Source organism: Lepus europaeus, chromosome X, assembly GCF_033115175.1.
Source record: "Lepus europaeus isolate LE1 chromosome X, mLepTim1.pri, whole genome shotgun sequence".
Lineage (NCBI taxonomy): Eukaryota > Metazoa > Chordata > Mammalia > Lagomorpha > Leporidae > Lepus > Lepus europaeus.
The window spans coordinates 60,220,828-60,240,962 of record NC_084850.1 but is presented as its reverse complement, the minus strand read 5'-3'; the positions used below and the strand labels follow the sequence as shown (position 1 = coordinate 60,240,962).

The following is a 20,135-nucleotide window of genomic DNA, read 5'->3' as shown; positions in this document are numbered from 1 at the left end:
GAAGAACCTCCTAGCTCCTGGCTTCAGATGGGCACAGCTCTGGCCATTGTGGCCATTTGGGGAGTGAACCAGCGGATGGAAGACCTCTCTCTCTGTCTCTACCTCTCTGTGTAACTCTGACTTTCAAATAAATAAAATAAATCTTTAATAAATAAATAAATAAAGATCAACAGAGTGAAGAGAAAACATACAGAATGCAAGAAAATGTCTGCAAGCTATACACCTGACAAGGGGTCAATATCCAGACTATATAAAGAACGCATCTGAATTATAAAACTTTTTTTTAAAGATTCATTTTATTTATTTGAAAGGTAGAGTTACAGAGAGAGGTAGAGACAGAGAGAGAGAGAGAGAAAGAGATCTTCCTTCTAATGATTCACTTCTCAAATGACCACAATGACTGGAGCTTGGACAGGCTGAAGCCAGGAACCAGGAGCTTCCTCCGGGTCTCCCATGTGGGTGCAGGGGCCCAAGGACTTGGGCCATCTTCTACTGCTTTCTCAAGTGCATTAGCAGGATGTGGAAACATATATATAAATATGTGTGTACACACACACACACAGGAATACTATTTAGCCATAAAAAAGGATGAAACTGGGGCCAGCACTGTGGCATAGTGGGTAAAGCCTCTGCCTGCAGTGCCACCATCCCATATGGGTACTGTTTGAGCCCTGGCTGTTCCACATCCAATCCAGCTCCCTGCGAGTGCACCTGAGAAAGCAGCAAAGGATGGTCAAAGTACTTGGGCCCCTGTACCCACAGGGGAAACTCAGAAGAGGAAGATCCTGGCTTCAGATTGGCCCAGCTCCAGACATTTGGGGAGGGAACAAGGAGATGGATGATATCTCTCTCTCTCTAACTCTGCCTTTCAAATAAATAAATAAATCCTTTAAAAAAAAAAAGGTGGAACTAGAGGTTATTATGTTAAGTAAAATACACCAGACCCACAAAGACAACCACTACATGATCTTTCTCATATGTAGAGTCTAAAAATGTTGCTCTCACACAAAGAAGAGAGTAGAATGGTGGTTAGCAGCTGTTGGAGAGAATAGAGTGGAGGGTAGGATGGAGGAAGATTGATCAATGGGTACTAAGTTACAGGTTGAAAACAGTAAGAAGTTCTGATAATCTATTTTACAGTAGGACAACTATAGATAACAATAATGTACTATTGGGGCAGGTACTGTGGCATAGCGGGTAAAGCTGCCACCTTCAGTTTCTGCATCCCCTATGGGCACCAGTTTGAGTTCTGGCTGCTCCACTTCTGATCCAGCTCTCTGCTGGTGTGCCTGGGAAAGCAGCAGAAAAAGGCCCAAGTCCTTGGGCCCCTGCATTTGAGTGGGAGATCAAGAAGAAACTCCTAGCTCCTGGCTTCAGATCAGCTCAGCTCTGGTCATTGCAGCCATTTGGGGAATGAGTCAGAGGATGGAAGACCTCTGTCTCTCTCTGCCTCAGCTTCAGCCTCTCTGTAATTCTGGCTTTCAAATAAATAAATAAATAAATAAATCTTTTTTTAAAAAAAATGTACTGTATATATTTTTTAAACTAGAAGAAAGGTTTTAAAAATTTTTTACCATAAAGAAATGATAAACATTTTGAGAAGATATATTTATCCTGAGTTGAGTATTACACATGGATGTGTGTCTAGAAACATCAATAATACTTCTTAAATATGTAATTTGTAACATTAGTTAAAATTTAAAAATAAAAAAGAATTAATATGTGCCAAATGTCAATAGTGAGAATAATGAAAAACTCTGGTACAGATAAAATAGGATTCTCACATTTCAAATGTATAATCATCATGAAATTTACCTATAATTCTACCGTACAAACATGTGAACTGTCAAAGAAATTTTAAAGGAGACACAAAATGATTATCAACATTAAATTCCAAACAGATGCAGAGTAACACGAAGATTTAAAAAAGTGGGGGTGGGGTTGTGGGGGTGCTTTAAGAATTCAGTACTCATGGTTACCTCTGGGGAGAGGAAGTGAAGGAATGGGCCCTAGAGCTAAAGACAGCCTTTCCATTAAATATCATGCTAGATTGTTGGACTATATCCACTATCTTGTTAGGGATTCCAGGGGCCCCTGGACAGGAAGGAAAAACAGCAAAGAAACACATAAGTTGGGGTTGGCACTGTGGCGTAGCAGTGAGGCCGCTGCCTGCAGTGCCGGCAACCCATATGGGCACCGGTTTGAGTCCCAGCTGCTCCACTTCCTATCCAGCTCTCTGCTATGGCCTGGGAAAGCAGTACAAGATGGTCCATGCCCTTGGGCCTCTGCACCAATGTGGGAAGACCCAGAGGAAGCTCCTGGCTCCTGGCTTCAGATTGGTGCAGCTCCGGCCATTGCGGCCAATTGGGGAGTGAACCATCGGATGGAAGACCTCTCTTTCTTTCTGCCTCTCCTTCTCTCTCTGTGTAACTCTGACTTTCAAGTAAATAACTAAATCTTTAAAAAAAAGTATTAAGAAAAAAAGAAACACATGATGTAACTCTTCAGGAGCCCTGAGGGAGGGGGAGATTAGAGTTGGGGAAACATACACAATGTAATCTTCAGATGTTGAGTGGAGGGACCAGACCTAATTGAAACTCAGCACACTTTAGTGTACAACAGGCTACTCCAATGTCTGGTTGTTGAAACATGCCTTATTAGCATACACTTTTAGTTTCCTGGTTGCTATTCTGGCTTCCTGATTGTTCTCCTTACCTTCTGATTGGCTATTATTCTGCTCCTCTCCTGATTGGTTAAATCTGTACTCACTTTTCAGCAACTCCTCCCTTGGATTCCCCTTCCTGACTGCTATAGCAGGCTTCTCACTTTCAATAAACTTCGCTTTGCTCACTGACCCTGTCAGCTTGCAAATTCTTCTTCAACATGATATAAGCATCAAGATCTCCATCATCCCACCACAATCTCATACATGCATAAATTTCAAGGGTTGTTATATACATTGAGTATATACACTCTTATTCTGAGAAGTAAATAAGCTTTGTGGAACCACAGAAAGCCAACTTATCATTATGGAGACATAAATCACAAATGTGACTATTATGATTTAAAGTAATAAAATTAAAGGCCTTTCTAGGAAATTAAATTTCTCAAGGTGACAGAGCTGGAATAATTAAGAACAGAGCTACTTTTAAAAAGTGCTTCCTGTTTTGCAATAGTTTCAGACTCAAGTTCGAGACAGTATGTCCTTTCACAACATGCTGATGGCCACGGAAGAGAAAATCTATCATAGTTAGCTTTTTACACCACCCAAAGGAGCTATTCCACTATTTCATATGTCTGCTGTCAGGTGATCATGAGGGCAAATATGAGGTACCCTCACAAGCAGGACATAGGATGCTCTCTGAGAAGTAGCTAGCAAATCAATAATCAAAAAATGGCCATTGTGTCCATTTGGGGAGTGAACCAGTGTTTGGAAGAGATCTCTCTGTCTTTCTCTTTCTTTCTCTCCCTCTCCTCCTCTCCCCCTCCTCTTTCTCTGTAACACTGCTTTTCAAATAAATAAATTTTAAAAAAATACATAGATCTATGAGCAAAAATCCTGGCAGAGAGAAAAGAGAGGGTGATTTAGTATGTGGACACTGAATATTTGTCCTGGCAAAGTTATGCTTACCCTCCATGGGGCATCCAGCTATTCTTAGCCAAGTACATTTTTACAACTAATTCCTGATTCCTTTCCAAGAAATCTACTTATCATTTGGCTTCCCACATAGGCTTTGCCTACAGAGATGGAACGCAACAGTTCCATCTGTTTAGGAGAAAAGTCCTTCTAAAATGCTTCCCCATTATACTTTTCACAGAAAAATATGGATTTGCTTTGAGAGAGATGAGTATGTGCTAAGGAAATAAGGTTTCCGAATCTGAAGCTAAAGACCAGACACACTCCCCCCACTTATGGACCATGAACATGGTAGAAGGAAGGCTTGAATGCAAATTTCACCAACCTCACAATTTTAATAAATACAATTCCTACGCATCCCTGAAGGAACCACCATGACACAAGGACCTCGATAATTCCTGTTTGGGAGTTGCATTTGTTCCTTGAAGACACTGGAGAAAGATGTATGGTCAAATACCATAAATTAGAATCATCAGGAAAAAAACTCAATTCTTTTCTAAGATATTGTTCCAGTTAGAGAGTTGAGGAATTTTATTACACAAAAAATTTTATTATAGGGGTGGGCAGTATGGCACAGTGGATTAAACCTCTGTTTGGGACATCCACATCCCATAACAGAGTACTGACTGGAGTCCTGGCTACTCCGCTTCCAATCCAGCTTCCTGCTACTACATTCTGAAAGACAACAGATGATGGCTCAAGTGCTTGGGCCACTGCCACCCATGTGGGAGACCCAGATGGAGCTCCTGGCTCCTGGCTTTGGTCTGGCACAACTCTGGCTGTTGCAGCCATCTGGGGAGTGAACCAGCAAATGGAAGATCTCTTTCTGTGTCTTTCCCCCTCTCTCTGTAATTCTGACTTTCAAATAAATAAATAGATACTTTTTTTTTTAAAAAAAAGAGACAGTAAAGATTAAAAAAAAATTCAGGTTGAGCATCCTAATCTGAAATCTCAAATGCTTTAAAATTGGATTTTCAGATTAAGCATATGCAATCCATGAAATCTATGTAAATACTGCAAAGCTGAAAACTTCCAAAATCTGAAATACTTCTGGTCTCTAGCTTTTGTATAAGGGATATTCAATCTTTAAGTTTTAAAAATCTCTTTTAAAGATTAAGGCAAACACTATTAAATTGACGCAAGTAATGTAGGAACCTTGATTATCAGTGTTTGCCAAGTCAAGCACACTTGTATCTGTCAGACAAGGAAATAAATTTTTCCCATCAGATCTTGATGACATGTGTATGCTTCTTTGCATCTCACTGGTAGCTGTTGTATGACATTACAGTCCACCTCTCAGGGTATCTGGTCTCCTTTGAAAACTTATCAAAAATCATGACCGGGACCAGCGCTGTGACACAGTGGGTTAAGGCCCCAGCCTGTAGCACCGGCATCCCATATGGGTGCCGGTTCAAGTCCTGGCTGCTCCACTTCCAATCCAGCTCCCTGCTGGTATGCCTAGGAGGGCAGAGGAGGATGGCCCAAGTCCTTGGGCTCCCATACCCAAGTGGGAGATCCAGGGGAAGCTCCTGGCTCAGCTCTGGTGGTTGCAGCCATTTGCGGAGTAAACCAGCAATGGAAGACCTCTCTCTCTCTCTCTCTCTCTCTCTCTCTCTCTCTCTCTCTCTCACTCTTACTCTTTCAAATAAATAAATCTTTTTTAAAAAATGACCAAAGTCTTGAACTGATCTCTTCCCTCTCAGGACCAATGTTTACTTGGCTACATCACACCTTTCGCAATTCCATAATTCCTTTCCAAAAGGACAATCATCAGCTTCAGCTTCTGCCTCTCTAGATGACTGCACAGAATGGCCTTTTGATTAATTAGCCTAGTGGGACTTTCCTATGTCTTGGTAGGAAAGCTAGATCTGTCTTCTACTTGTCAAATTGGAGAACAGGCATTAATAAAACAAAGATGGAGGACAGCCAGTTAACTAATCTTTTCTTAAAAATCATCTATAAATCCCTTTCTGTCATCTTGATCAGCCTCCAATCTGAACACTGAAATGACCTCCACAATTTATTTCATTTAGCAAATTGGGACCTTTAGACATTGGCCTAAGGCCCCTAATATGGACAAACTATCATGATGCCATTGCTGCAACATGCTTCAAGGATATATATGTCCCAGTTTTGCCTGGTGATGTTAGTGCTACATGCAAAGGACAAAGAGGCAAGAAAATTACTCCTGTCACTCATATTTAGGCTCAGGATGGCAAATTTCAAAAAGGCTAAACAAGAAATGCTCCTTCATTGAATTGGAAGGAATTTTATCACATTCTATCGGCATTTTATCATAACTGCAGGGTGATGGCCACCAACATTGCCAAATGGCTAAAATAACTGAGGAGGTCTTGGGCAGAAGTCACCCTTTGCAGTCTCCATCTGGTCTCTTCAGGGAAAACAAGATATTTGGCTGATTTACAGGCTACTGACAATACTCAGAATTTTGTCCTACACAAGTGGCAATTTCATGCAGTTCAACCAAACAGTATAAAAACTAGCAATTATAAAGGTTACTAAAAAGTTCATGGAAAACATATTGTGAAAAACCAGGGATCTTGATAAATTATCTTTTAACTGCATTTTCTACAAACTTTTTGAAGTATCCTAAGTCCTTAGCACTAACATTGTGTCAAGTACATTACAAACATTATCCCCTCTAATACAGACATTATCCATATGAATAGGTATTATTATTGCCCCTCATGTCACCCGAATTTTTCAAGCAAGAAATCAAGAGACTCAGAGAGGTTAATAAAGGGATCTATCTGCTCAAGGTCACACACTTGAAATGGGAAAGAGAAAATTTCAAACCTAATTCTCTTTTTTTAAAGATTTTATTTATTTATTTGAAAGGTAGAGTTCCAGACAGTGAGAGGGAGAGACAGAGAGAAAGGTCTTCCTTCTGTTGGTTCACTCCCTAAATGGCCGCAATGGCGGGAACTGCGCTGATCTGAAGCCAGGAGCCAGGAGCCAGGAGCTTCTTCCGGGTATCCCACGCCAGTGCAGGGGCCCAAGGACTTGGGCCATCCTCTACTGCTATCCCAGGCCATAGCAGAGAGCTGGATCGGAAGAGGAGCAGCCAGGACTAGAACTGGCACCCATATGGGATGCCGGTGCCACAGGTGGAGGATTAACCTACTGCGCCATGGAGCCAACCCCATCAAACATAATTCTAATCCCACTGCCTGCTAAAGTTTCTTTAAGTCTAGATTTCTGTAGGTATGCTGAGAAAGTAGCTCCCTTTCTGGGCTAGAATATCAGCATGTCTACCTGATTGATGCTTGACAGGCTAAAGCAAAGGGGTCTGAAAGGTGATGTCTCCTCAGGGTCTTGGTTAGATACTTAGTGACTATGGGGTTTAGATCTACAGACACCTAACAGTCTTTTAGGGATTTTCTCCAGGCTGGGCTACAACAAATCAGCACAAAGGCCCTATATGCCTAAGGCAAGTGCCTTAGGAACAGGAGGAAGCCAACAATACATAAAAGGGAAGTGCTAGAAGTTTCAAGCTACAAGTATCTAGTCTTTCTTATTTAGAGCAGCTATTTTAAAATGCAAATACTTCCAACCTGCCTCAATTCTGTCAATCAACACCTAAGGCATAAATGAACACCTCAGCTGGGAAGGGGATAGTAAGACAGATGAACAAATTTCTTTCCAGTCAGAAAGCCTATTCTATCCTCACTATTAAACTTTCACATACACTGTGTTCCATGTCCCAGCAAGGCAGAAAAGTGAGTAGGGCCATCCTTTCTATACAACAATGTTAGGGCTTGGAGCAGCTAAGTAACTTACCCCAGCCCAGTGAGTCATCTAAGAGTACTATACCAACTAGAATCTAGTTCTGCCATCAAAGCTGCTTGAACATAGTGATTTCACGATTCACAGTTCCAAAGTACTATTTATTTAATTACTTTTTTTTTTCCCGGCATGCGTGCATGTGTGTTTTTACAAACCCTTGTGTTGAGGGCTGAGTTTCAATAGATTGCAGTGAGGGAGTTGCTCTGCTACATATAAAACCCTGATCCAGAAAGAGGTCATCTATGAATGGTTTAGTGCCAGGTTCCTCATGAATGTGCATTGCGTGACCAAAGTACGGTTGCTAATAACTTCTCATTCTGCCTCCTCACAATCCTAGACAAATTCAAGCCCAAACACCTCATCTCTTTCTCTCTCTCAAAGAAGGTACAAAGATATAAAATAGCTGAATATCATTAACATAACCTGAAATTATCCAACTGTGTTAATAAAAATTTGCTTCAATCAGTTGCCTACATCTGACTGGATAGGTTCAAAGTTTCCTTCATTTTTCCTCAGCCTTCAGGAAACTGTACTCAAACCCAACTGCCATCGACATCCCATTTTTTCACTTTCCATATGCTCATATACTCTTATACCATAAAGTTCTTGCATATTTGTACATGTGATAAGGAAGATAGCAAGTGTGAAAATTCCCTGAAAAATTGAAAGTGTTATACAGATACAAGGCAATACAGCTACAGGTAGGAACACAGGAACAAATCTGAGCGATGACATAATTATTTAGTGAAGTCCTAATAGGTAAAGATATCTCATATTTCATATCAGAGCAATCTCAATAGCATTTCATTATCAAATAACAAACAAATGCTTTTAAAATTTTAATTAGTCTTTACAGATTCAATGTGTTTTATAGATAAATTCTTTTTTTAAATTTTTTTATTAATTTGTTTGAGAGGTAGAGTTACAGAGAGAGGGAGAGACAGAGAAAAAGGTCTTGCATCCGCTGGTTCACTTACTCCCCAAATGGTCACTCACTCCCCAAATGGTCACAACAGCCAGAGTGAGGCGATCTGAAGGCAGGAACCAGGAGTTTCTTTCAAGTCTCCCACATGGGTGAAGGGACCCAAGGGCTTGGGCCATCTTCTACTGCTTTCCCAGACCATAAGCAAAGAACTGAATTGGAAGAGGAGCAACCAGGAAACAAACCGATGCCATGTGGGATGCTGGCACAGCAGGCAGAGGCTTAGTTTACTATGTCACAGTGCTGGTCCCTACCAAATGTTTTTAAATGTCCAATTTTGTCAATAGTTGTGTCTATAATTGTCCCAACTGAAATCTGGACACAAACAACTCAAAATAAAAGTCCCACTTGGAAGATTAGAATTTGGTTTACTCTTAGTTCCAGTTCATGGCATTCACTTTACTACATCAATACAACATATATCACAAAACTTACCTTATCCTGTTTGTCACCAAAGTGACTAAAATACCGTAGACTACAATTCGGGCTGGCTCCCTCAGGAGGATTCCACGTCCATATTATTGTGCACAGATTTTCAACAGAGACACTCAAATTTGTCACAGGTGGCTGAGTTTCTGTTCAAATCAAGCACAAGAAATAAACTGATCAATCCCAGCCAGTATTTGTAATGGTTTATTCAATCCATTCTCACAAGTCCTAGAGTCCAAGAAAAATAATAGCTGAGTTAATAACATCTAACATTTACTGAACCAGCTGATATTCTAAATATTCTACACTTATGGATCTGTTTAATCGTCAAAATGACCTTTGGCACACGGACTACTATTAGCCCCATGTTAAAGATGAAATGACTGAGGTCACTTGGCACATATTACATGGCCAGTAAATGCAAGAACAGTCCCCTCCTTCTGTTTCAGCACATGCTTAAATCCTTTACATAACATGCTGCAGTACTTACATATGATCTACACACATCATTCTGTGTAATTTAAAGCTTCTCTCAATTACTTATAGTAGCTAATACAATGTGCACGATATGTAAAGACTTGTGTAGGGAATAGTGACAAGAAAAACTCTCTGCATATTCAGTACAGGGACATTTTTTAAAAATATTTTCTATCTGTAGTTGGTTGAATTTACAGATGCAGAACCCACAGATACAGAAAGATGACTGTACTTGCTATACTGTGGACACAGAGAAGACACTTTTTTTTTTTTAAGATTTATTTATTTGAAAGGCAGAGTCACAGAGAGAGAAGAGAAAAGGAGAGAGAGAGAGAGAGAGAGAGAGAGAGAGAGAGATATCTTCCATCTGTTGGTTCACTCCGCAGATGGCCACAATGACCAGTCTGGGCCAGGCCAAAGCCAGGAGCGTCATCCAGGTCTCCCACGTGGTTGCAGGGACCCAAGCAACTGGGCCATCCTCCACTGCTTTCCCAGGCCATTAGCAGGGAGCTGGATAGGAAGCAGAGCAGCCAGGACTAGAACTGGTACCTATATGGGATGCCAGTGCTGCAGGAGGCAGCTTAACCCACTGTGCCACAACGCTAGCCTGAGCACATTAGTACCTCCAAGGAATTTCTGCTTCCCTACACTTGGGTTCCACATCTCACTCGTATATATAGATATATAGTTCACTTTCAGCAGTTCTGTGCATTTAAGAAATTCATCTTGAATTGTACTTGCTAACACGATCTGGTAATTGTTTTTATAGCTTTTCCAAAGAAGTACTGAGAAAGAGATTTAGCAGCCTTTGTTTTTCCCCTGAGGTCTGATTCTAAAAGCTGGAAGAGGGAAGGGAAAGAAGAGAAACCAAGAAACATAATTTTAATCTTTCCTGAGAACTTCTCCTGAGACCAGGACTATCAAATCATCCCCCAGAAACTGGGCAAGGGATATACAAGAATATTTTTTAAATAAAAATTATTCTAAAATAAAGTTTATTAAACATTTAAAAATCATCTCCCAAATTTTCTAAAGTAGAAAACTCAATCATTATCAAAGACCACAGTTACAGACATTTATGAAATAAAAGCTAAATTTTATATTTGATGCCCAATACTAGGCTTCTTAAAAAATCAGCAATATTCATATTTTTATCTTCTTCTCTAAGCCAAAAATTACATTTGTCCCAAAACAGTAATATCACAGAGCACTACATATTTGGGATTTCCCTGTCAACTCCATACATAGCAGCTACTTGGTTGGCAGTCTACAATATTCATTCCTTCTCTTCCAACTCTACTATTGCTATCTTTTCCAAAGGCCCAACCACAGGAGGGGGAGCCCAGAGCAGGACAAGGCCATGTATAAGTAAAGAATTCCTAGTGTGTCACATTAAAAATCCAACTAGTGGGATGGGTGTATGGCACAGCAGTTTAGTTGCTTGGGACACTCATATCCCACATTGAAGTGCCTGGTTCAAGTCCTGGCTCCTCTGCTTTCAATCCATCTTCCTGCTAATGTGCACTCTGGGAGACAGCAGATAATAGTTCAAGTGCTTGGGTCCCTGCCATCCACATAGGTGACCCAGGTTGACTTCATTCTCCTGGCTTCAACCTGGCCCAGCCCTGGCTGTTATGCATATTTGGGGAGTGAGCCAGCAGATGGAATCTTGCTAGCCTTTCCCACCCTCTTTCTTTCTAATAAAATGAAAAAACAAAACAAAACAAAACAAAAAAAAACTGGCTACTACCAAGGTGCACAAATGGCTCAGGCAACAACAGTATCATTAGGACTTCAAGCAATGACAGGCAATTTCATTTTAGCCTTTCTTATATGTCATAGTATTTTTGAAGTCAAATCATTTTTCAGGTAGAGAGCCCCCAAAGACTTTATTTCTACTAGAGACTACAATCAGTTTTTTAAAATTTTTGTTTTTGTTTTTGTTTTTCTGACAGGCAGAGTGGATAGTGAGAGAGAGAGACAGAGAGAAAGGTCTTCCTTTTTGCCGTTGGTTCACCCTCCAATGGCGCTTCTCGCTGATCCGAAGCCAGGAGCCAGGTGCTTCTCCTGGTCTCCCATGCGGGTGCATGGCCCAAGGACTTGGGCCATCCTCCACTGCCTTCCCGGGCCATAGCAGAGAGCTGGCCTGGAAGAGGGGCAACCGGGACAGAATCCGGCGCCCCCAACCGGGACTAGAACCCGGTGTGCCGGCGCCGCAAGGCGGAGGATTAGCCTGTTAAGCCATGGCGCCGGCCTACAATCAGTTTTAGGACCACTGGCTTTATTCTGTAGTTTCCAGAAACACAGTGTAGCAAAAACCTAAGAAATCTGGATTGGCACTTCCTGATGCTCTATCTACCCATTCACCACCCATTCCCACACAAAAGTAAAAGTAGTCCTAACAATAACATTACCTCTTTAGGATTAATTTCAACTGTATCTCAGTTTTCAAGTTAATTTAAGACCTTTTGAAACCTATTTTAAAATTTTTATTTATTTATTTTATTTGAAAAGGGCATGGGGGAAAGATTATCTCCCATCTACTCATTTACTTCCCAAATGTCCACAATTAGCCAGGACTAAGCCAGGAGCCTTAAGTTCACCCAGGTCTCCCAGCACTTGAGCCATCACCTGCTGCCTCCCAGAGTGTGCATTACCAGGATGCTAGATCAGAAGTAAAGCTGGGACTGGAACTCAGATGCTTTGATATGGGCTGCAGGTATCAAAGGCAGCAATTTAACCACTGTGCCACTGCACCTAGCCCCTAAAATCTATTTTTAAAAAATATTTATTATTTTTATTTATTTGGAAGGCACAGTGACAGAGAGAGGATGGAAGATAGAGTGGGAGAGGGAGAATGAGAGAATCTTCCACCTACTGGTTCACTCCCCAAATGGTTATAAAGGCCAGGCCGAAGCCAGGAAGCTTCATCAGGAGCTCCCACATGGGTGCAGGGGCCCAAGCACTTGGGCCATCTTCCACTGCTTTCCCAGGTACATTAGCAGAGAGCTGGATCTGAAGAGGTGCAGCTGGAACTCAAACTGATGCCCATATGAGATGCCGGTACTGCAGGTGACAGTTTAACCCACTATGCCACAGTACCGGCTCCAAAACCTACTTTTTTAATCTTGATTTTGAAATAGAGCAATATTCTACTTCTAATCTCTCAGACAGAATTAATTTTTCTCATCTGTTTTCAAGTATTATTTACTCAAATATTTGCACTGGTTTACATTCTAGGATACTTGGAGCTATCTGCAATACTTCCCTTCCCCCCAAGCCAGGGGTTTTTCTCCATCCCTCTCTCCTTTGAAAGGTTTTAATTTTTTATTTTTAATTAGTTTTTAACAGGTTCAATATAGTTCACAGATACAATTCTAAGAATATAATGCTATTCCCTTCCTCCCTCCCTCCTCCTCTCTCCCTCTCCTTTTCTTTAGTTTTTGAGATGACATATTTTAAATTTACATTATAGTAAAAAGGGTTAATGCTTCACCAACTAAGAAGTTTTACAAATAAAAGGTAAAAGGGCCCTCAGTGGGAATATAGACAATGGCTACAAACAGTAATTGAATGGAAAAATGATCATTTCACCCATATACAGTAAATTTTAAAGTACCTGTAACTTTGAAAGCACACATATCCATTTGGGGATCATGGCAAAGTAGGAAGCACCAGGAATCTGTCTCATCACCTAGACAACTATACTGGCAAAATCTGTCTGATGTAACTGTTTTGGAACTCTGGAGTCAATTAGAAGGTTTGTCAATTTCTAGAGGAAGGCTTGGACTGTAAATTGTAATTCACTTCAATCAATTTTGTTCAAGTTTAGCTTTTAGCACAGTAGTAGCTATCCATCCATCAGTCTCAATCCCACGGCAAACAATTGTGCCCATGGTTCTGGAACAGCCTGTGAACACCTTGCAGGAGCCAGGGTGAGCAGAAAGGACTTTGTCCTTGAAATATTAGTGATCTGTAACCTGATTGTTAATTGTTCCTTCTGCAAAATGACTGGTGGTCTTTGCTGTAGTACCTCCCTCGGTGTTACAAACACCCCTCCACCAAGCTAAAGTGCTTTCTAGGGGATTTAAAAAACTGGGCTCTTTCCTACCCAGCATTTTTCCCCTTTTCCTGTTTAGGAGCTTAGACATTAAAGACTAGGATCTTCAAAAACGATTGCACATATGTGGACAATTAGAAAGTGACTATGCATGCCACTGGTCATGCTACAAGCTGTTCCTCAACACAGAGACAGCCCACAACAATAAAAATAACAATAAACAAAAATAGTAACCAAAAAAATCCTCTGGGAAAGGGGGAGAACATTCTTTCTGGAGTTACTACATATTAGATTAAAATGTTCAGTTTTCAACAACTAAAAACTAGGCATTAAAAAGAGAAGAAGAAAATATGACAATTCAAATTCAAAAAGATAATCAAGAGAAATGATCTCTGAAAAAGATCTGATGGCTCAGAAACTAGACAGACTTTCAAACAATATCTTACAGATGTTTGAAGAACTAAAGGAAAATGGAAACACTCAAGAAAATGATGTATAAACAAAATGGAAATATCTGACCTAAATATCCCAAGTAGATCAATATAGAAGTGTACTAACACAAAACACTGTACCCCATAAAGATGTAGAATAAATTCTGTCAATCAAAAACCCAAATATCAATGAAGAGATAAAAGCCTACAAACAAATCAAAAAGAAATTCTAAGGATGAAAATTCCAGTAACTTGAAATGAAAAATTCACTACAGAAATTCAAAGGCAGATTTGAGAAGGCAGAAGAAATAGTCAGCAAACATGAAGATGGGATAAGGAAAATTACTGAGTCTGAGAAAGAGGAGGAAAAGAGACTGAACCATCCAAGGGCTAACAAGCACTGTAGGGGTCCCAGAAGGAACAGAGAAAACTAAAAGGGCAGAAAAAGAATTTTAAAACTGATGGATTAAAACTTCTCAAATTTGATGAAGAACACAAATGTAAACATTTAAAACTTAGGAGACAGAATAGGAAAATTTATAGCTATAAATACTTACATTAAAAAACAAGAAAGTGGCTGGCGTTGTGGCATAGCAGGTTAAGCAGCCGCCTACAGCACCAGCATCTCATGTGGGCCCCGGTTCGAGTATTGGCTGCTCTACTACTGATCCAGCTCCCTGCTAGTACACCTGGGAAAGCACTGGAAGATGGCCAAAGTGCTTGGGCCCTTGAACCTATGTGGGAGACCTGGAAGAAGCTCCTGGCTCCAGCTTGGCCCAGCCCTGGCCTTTGTGGCCATTTGGAGAGTGAACCAGTGGATGAAAGACTTCTCTCCCTCTCTCTAACTCTCCCTTTCAAATAAATAAAATAAATCTTTAAAAAATAAACAACAATGCCTTCAAATCAACAACCCAACTTAAGAAACTAGGGGAAAAAAATGAGCTGAATCCAAAGCTACTAGAAGGAAGGAGGGGCCAGCGCTGTGGCTCACTTGGCTAATCCTCTGCCTGGGGCGCCAGCATCCCATATGGGCACCAGGTTCTAGTCCCGGCTGCTCCTCTTCCAGTCCAGCTCTCTGCTGTGGCCAGGGAGGGCAGTGGAGGATGGCCTAAGTGCTTGGGCCCCTGTACCCACATGGGAGACCAGGAAGAAGCACCTGGCTCCTGACTTCGGATCGGCGCAGCACTGGCTGTAGTGGCCATTTGGGGAGTGAACCAATGGAAAGAAGACCTTTCTTTCTGTCTCTCTCATGGTAACTCTACCTGTCAAATAAATTTAAAAAAAAGGGGGGGGAAGGAAATGATGAAGATTGGGCGAGATAAATGGAATAGGTAACAGAAAAATATGAAAAACCAACAAAATCAAAAGTTGATTTTCTGAATAGACTGTCAAAATTAACAAATCTCTAGCTAGATGAACTAAGAAAAAAAGGAAAACTGAACTTACTAAAACTAGAAATGGGTCTGGCGCTCTGGCACAGCAAGGTAACTCCCTGGCCTATAGCGCCAGCATCACATATGGGCTCTGGTTCAAGTCCCACTGTTCTACTTCTCTGTCTCTACCTCTCTCTGTAACTCTTTAAAATGAATAAAAATAAATATAAAAAAATAAGAAATGAAACTGAGTGTGTTATCAATTCTACAGAAATAAAAATGTTTAGAGAGTACTTTGAACTGTACACAAATAAATTGGATAACTTAGATGAAATGGAAAAAAAATTCCTAGAAATACAAAGCCTACCAAAATTAAATTATGACAACAAAGAAAATCTGAACAGACCTATAATTGGTATGGAGAGTAAATCGGTAATCAAACATCTTCTGACACAGAAAGTCCTTGGGGGCCAGTGCTGTGGCACAGCAGGTTGAGCTGCTGCTTGCAACTCAGGCATCCCATATTTGAGCATCAGCCAGGGTTCTAGGTCCTCTGCTTCCTATTCAGCTCCCTGCTAATGTGTCTGGAAAAGCAGCAAATGATAGCCCAAGTGCTTGGGCCCCTGCACCCATGTGGGAGATCCAGATGGAGTTTCAGGATCCTGGCTTTGGCCTGGCCCAGCCGTGATTGTTGTGGCAATTAGGGGAGTGAACCAGTGGATGAAGATCTCTTTCTTTCACTCTGACTTTCAAATAAATACATCTTTTTAAAAAGAAAACTATAGACCTATATACTTTATGGGCAGCAATGCATAAATACTCAACAAAAAGGCCAGCAAAGTAAATCTAGAAGCATACCAAAAGGATCACATATCATTACCAACTAAGATTTATTCCTGTAACATAAGGAAAGTTCAACAAACAAAAATCAATCACTGTAATACATCACATTAACAGAATGAAGGGAAAAACATGATCATCTCAATTGATGCAGAAAAAGCATTTCACAAAATTCAACACCTTTTCATAATAAAAACTCTCAACATACTAGGAATCCAAGGAAACTATTTTGAAATAATAACATCTATATATAAAAACCCCACAGCAGACATCAGAGTCAATGATAAAAAGCTGAAAGCTTTTCCTCTAAAGTCAGGAACAATATAAGGATGCCTATTTTTTGCCACTTCCACTCAACATAATAACAGGAGTTCTAGCCAGATCAGTTAAATAAGAAAGACAAAGACGTTCAACTGGAAAGGAAGATGTAAAATTATTTCCATTCACAGATGATATGATTTTAGATGCAGGAAACCTCAAGTTCCACACACAAAAAATAGAGCTAATAACAGAATTTAGCAATGTGGCAGGATACAAAGTCAACATACAAAAAGCTCAGTCGTCATTTTTATACACTAACAATGGAGAATCTGAAAAGGGAATTACAAAGCAAATGCATTTATAATAGCATCAAAAAGACTAGAATACTCAGGAATCAGTTTAACCAAGAAGGTAAAAGTTTTGTACAATGAAAACTACAACATTTGTGAAAGAAATTAGATGTTAAGTACATGGAAGCATATCCATGTTCACATTTTAGTAGACTTAACACTGATGTCAATATAACCCAAGGTGAACAACACACTCAATGAAATTCCTATCAAAATCCCAATGATATTTTTTGTATAAATTGCAAAGTCCATCCTAAAGTTCACACGGAATTGCCAAGGGACCCTGAATAGCCAACATAATCTTAGAAAAAAATACAAATGTGAGGGACTCACAGCAATTTTTAAAAAATGTTTATTAGTATTTATTTGACAGAGTTACACACAGAGAGGAGAGGGGGAGAGGGGGAAGATGGGGAGAGGGGGAAAGGTGGAGAGGGGGAGAGGTGAGGGGGGGAGAGAGAGAGAGAGAGAGAGAGAGGTCTTCCATCTGCTGGTTCACTCCCAAGTTGGCCGCAACAGCCAGAGCTGCACTGGTTTGAAGCCAGGAGCCAGGAGCCTCCTCCAGGTCTTCCCATGCCAGTGCAGGGACCCAAGGACTTGGCCCATCTTCCACTGCTCTCCCAGGCCATAGCAGAGAGCTGGATTGGAAGTGGAGCAGCTAGGACTTGAACCAGCACCCATATGAGATGCCAGCACTGCAGGCGGCGGCTTTACCCTCTAGGCCACAGCGCCGGCCCCATTTTTTAAAAAATGTTTATTATTATTTATTTGAAAGAGTTAAACTATATATTTTTTAAAAGATTTATTTATTTATTTATTCATTCATTCATTCAAAAGGACTCACAGCAATTTCAAAAACTACTACAAAGCCATTATCATCAAAACAAGTGGTACTGGAATAAAGACACACAGACCAATAGGATAGAAAAGACAGCCCAGAAATAAACCACCACACACATAGTCAAATGACTTTTGATGAGAGTGCCAAGACCACTTAAAGGGGAAAAGGCAGTCTTTTCAACAAGTGCTGTGAAACCTGGTTATCCATGCAAAAAGAATGAAGTTGGCCCTTATCTAATCCCAATACAAAAATTAACTCAGAATGGACCAAATACTGAAACTTAAGACTCAAAACTATAAAACTCTTAGGTGAAAACAGAGGAGAAAAGCTTCATGCCATTGAATTTGGCAATGACTTCTTGGATATGACAAAGACACAGGTAACAGAAGATAAACTTGACAAATTAGACTTAATGGAAAATTTAAAAATTTGTGCACCAAAAGATATCAGTGGAATAAAAATGCAACCCACAGAATGGGAGGAGATATTTTTAAATCATATATCTGATAAGAAATTAATAATCAGGGTACACAGAACTAAAACTCAACAAGAAAAGAAACAAAACATGACTAGCATTGTGACGCAGTGGGTTAAGCTGCTGACCATGATGTCAGCATCTCAGGAGCATGCCAGTTCAAGTCTCAGCTGCTCTACTTCTGATCCAGCTCTCTGTTAATGCAGCTGAGAAAGCAGCAGAAGATGGTCCTAGTCCTTGGACCTCTGTCACCACATATGAGACCCAGATGGAGTTCCTGGTTCCTGACTTTGGCCTGGCCCAGCGCTGGCCATTGTGGTGATTGGGGGAGTGAACTAGTGGATAGGAAGATCTCTCTCTGTCTTTGCCTTTCTCTCTGCAACCGTGCCTTTCAAATAAATACTCTTTTTTTAAGATTTATTTATTTCAAAGGCAGAGTTACAGAGAGGCAGAGGCAGAGAGAGAGTGCGGTCTTCCATCTGCTGGTTCACTCCCCAAATGGCCATGACGGTTTGAGATGAGCAAATTCGAAGTTAGGAGCCAGGAGCTTCTCCCCAGTCTACCAGGTGGGTGCAGGGGTCCAAGGACTTGTATCATCCTCCACTGCTTTCCCGGGAGCATTATCAGAGAGCTGGATCAGAAGTGAAGCAGCCAGGACTTGAACCAACATCCATATGGGATGCCAGTGATGCATGCAGGGGCTTTAACCCACTGTAACATGAGAATGATAATAGTAATCTATTGCAAACGGTTGTTATAAAGACTAAATGAGGACCAGTGCTGAGGCAAGTGGGGTTAAGCCACCAGCTGCAGCATTGGCATCCCATGTGGGCGCTGGTTCCAGTCCCAGCTGCTCAACTTCCAATCCAGCTCTCTGCTAATGCCCCTGGGAAAGCAGCGGATGACGTCCCAAGTGCTTGGGTCCCTGCACCCATGTGGGAGACCTGGAAGAAGCTCCGAGCTTCGGTCTGGCTCAGCCCTGGCCATTGAGGCCATTTGGGGAGTGAACCAGCAAATGGAAGACATCTCTCTCTGTGTAATTCTGACTTATAAGTAAGCAAAATAAGTCTTTTTAAAAACAAAGTAAAAGACTAAATGAGATAATACAGGCAAAATGCTTAGAACAGTACTTGCACAAAGCAAGTGCTATGTAAGTGTTAGCTACCTGCTTTCTTTTTGAACAGTTGCTTTGGGTTTCCCTGAATCTGACTTGTACCTTTGAGATGGAAAAAGCATCCATTTTATCTGACAAGCTTTCCTTAAACATCTCATTACAACTATTTCTTGGGGGTTGACCACTGACTTCAGAAGGGGAGACGGAAGGAGGAAAGGATTCAGCTAATCTTGAGACCCCCGAAAGAGTCAGTCTGTTTAATCATTTAGCACAACATCCTATTTGAAGTAGGAGGTAATACAATCAATACTCCTTAATTATAAAACACTGTGCTTAGCTTACAGCTTTTTCTCTCTCCTGTCCAATCACAGGGACGGACAGAGTCATGCACATTTCGGGAAAAGTTAAGGAAATCACAAGAGTCATATGAGTCATCCATTTCCTTTCCTCACATCCACTCAGTCATTAACTCTTGTCCACTTTTTCTTGCAACATCTTTCTTAATCAACCCAAACATACTTATGTGCTCTGGCCTGCCCTATGCAGCAGGCAAACACAAGTAAATCATGGCCCTGGACAAGAGGCGCTGCGGGCACATCCTTCTAGTGAAGACCAGTACCCTGAGATTCCCAAGTTGCTTCGCACTCCAGTGGCTTCCCTTCTCGGTGAAGTCTCCCCACTTGCTTCTCCTCCAAGTGCCATTTCCTTCATGCTCTGCCCTGCGCCAAGCTCTTCTGCCTGAATTGACTTTGCTAACACTCCTTCCTGCCCAACCAGTCTTCTTACTGATCACAAAGGAGCACTCTCAGCCTCATTTCTGGGTCTCTGTTCCTGCCATCCCTCTCACTGGGAAAAACTTTTCCACCTATTCAAATTCCCTCCAGACTGAAGGGCTAGCTCAAGTTTTATTTACCTCTTCCATGAAACTACCATCACTCACAATTTCCTCTCTTCTGAATGCCAACAGTACTTACTACTTGAACTACAATCTGGCCATTATAAAGTGAGTCTCCAATATATGATCATTTGCTTCTTAACAAATGGCCTGCAGGTAAGGG

At 41.0% G+C, this 20,135-nt stretch overlaps 1 protein-coding gene across 1 annotated transcript in view; it reads right to left on the bottom strand.

The window, feature by feature from the left end:
- The window catches only part of IL13RA1 (interleukin 13 receptor subunit alpha 1), a 75,943-nt gene that overhangs the window by 53,016 nt on the left and 2,792 nt on the right, over window positions 1–20,135 (bottom strand). Inside the window, exon 2 of the mRNA XM_062183525.1 lies at window positions 8,862–9,001. Within this exon, the coding sequence (XP_062039509.1) occupies window positions 8,862–9,001 (140 nt within the window). The remainder of the gene's footprint in view (window positions 1–8,861; window positions 9,002–20,135) is intronic.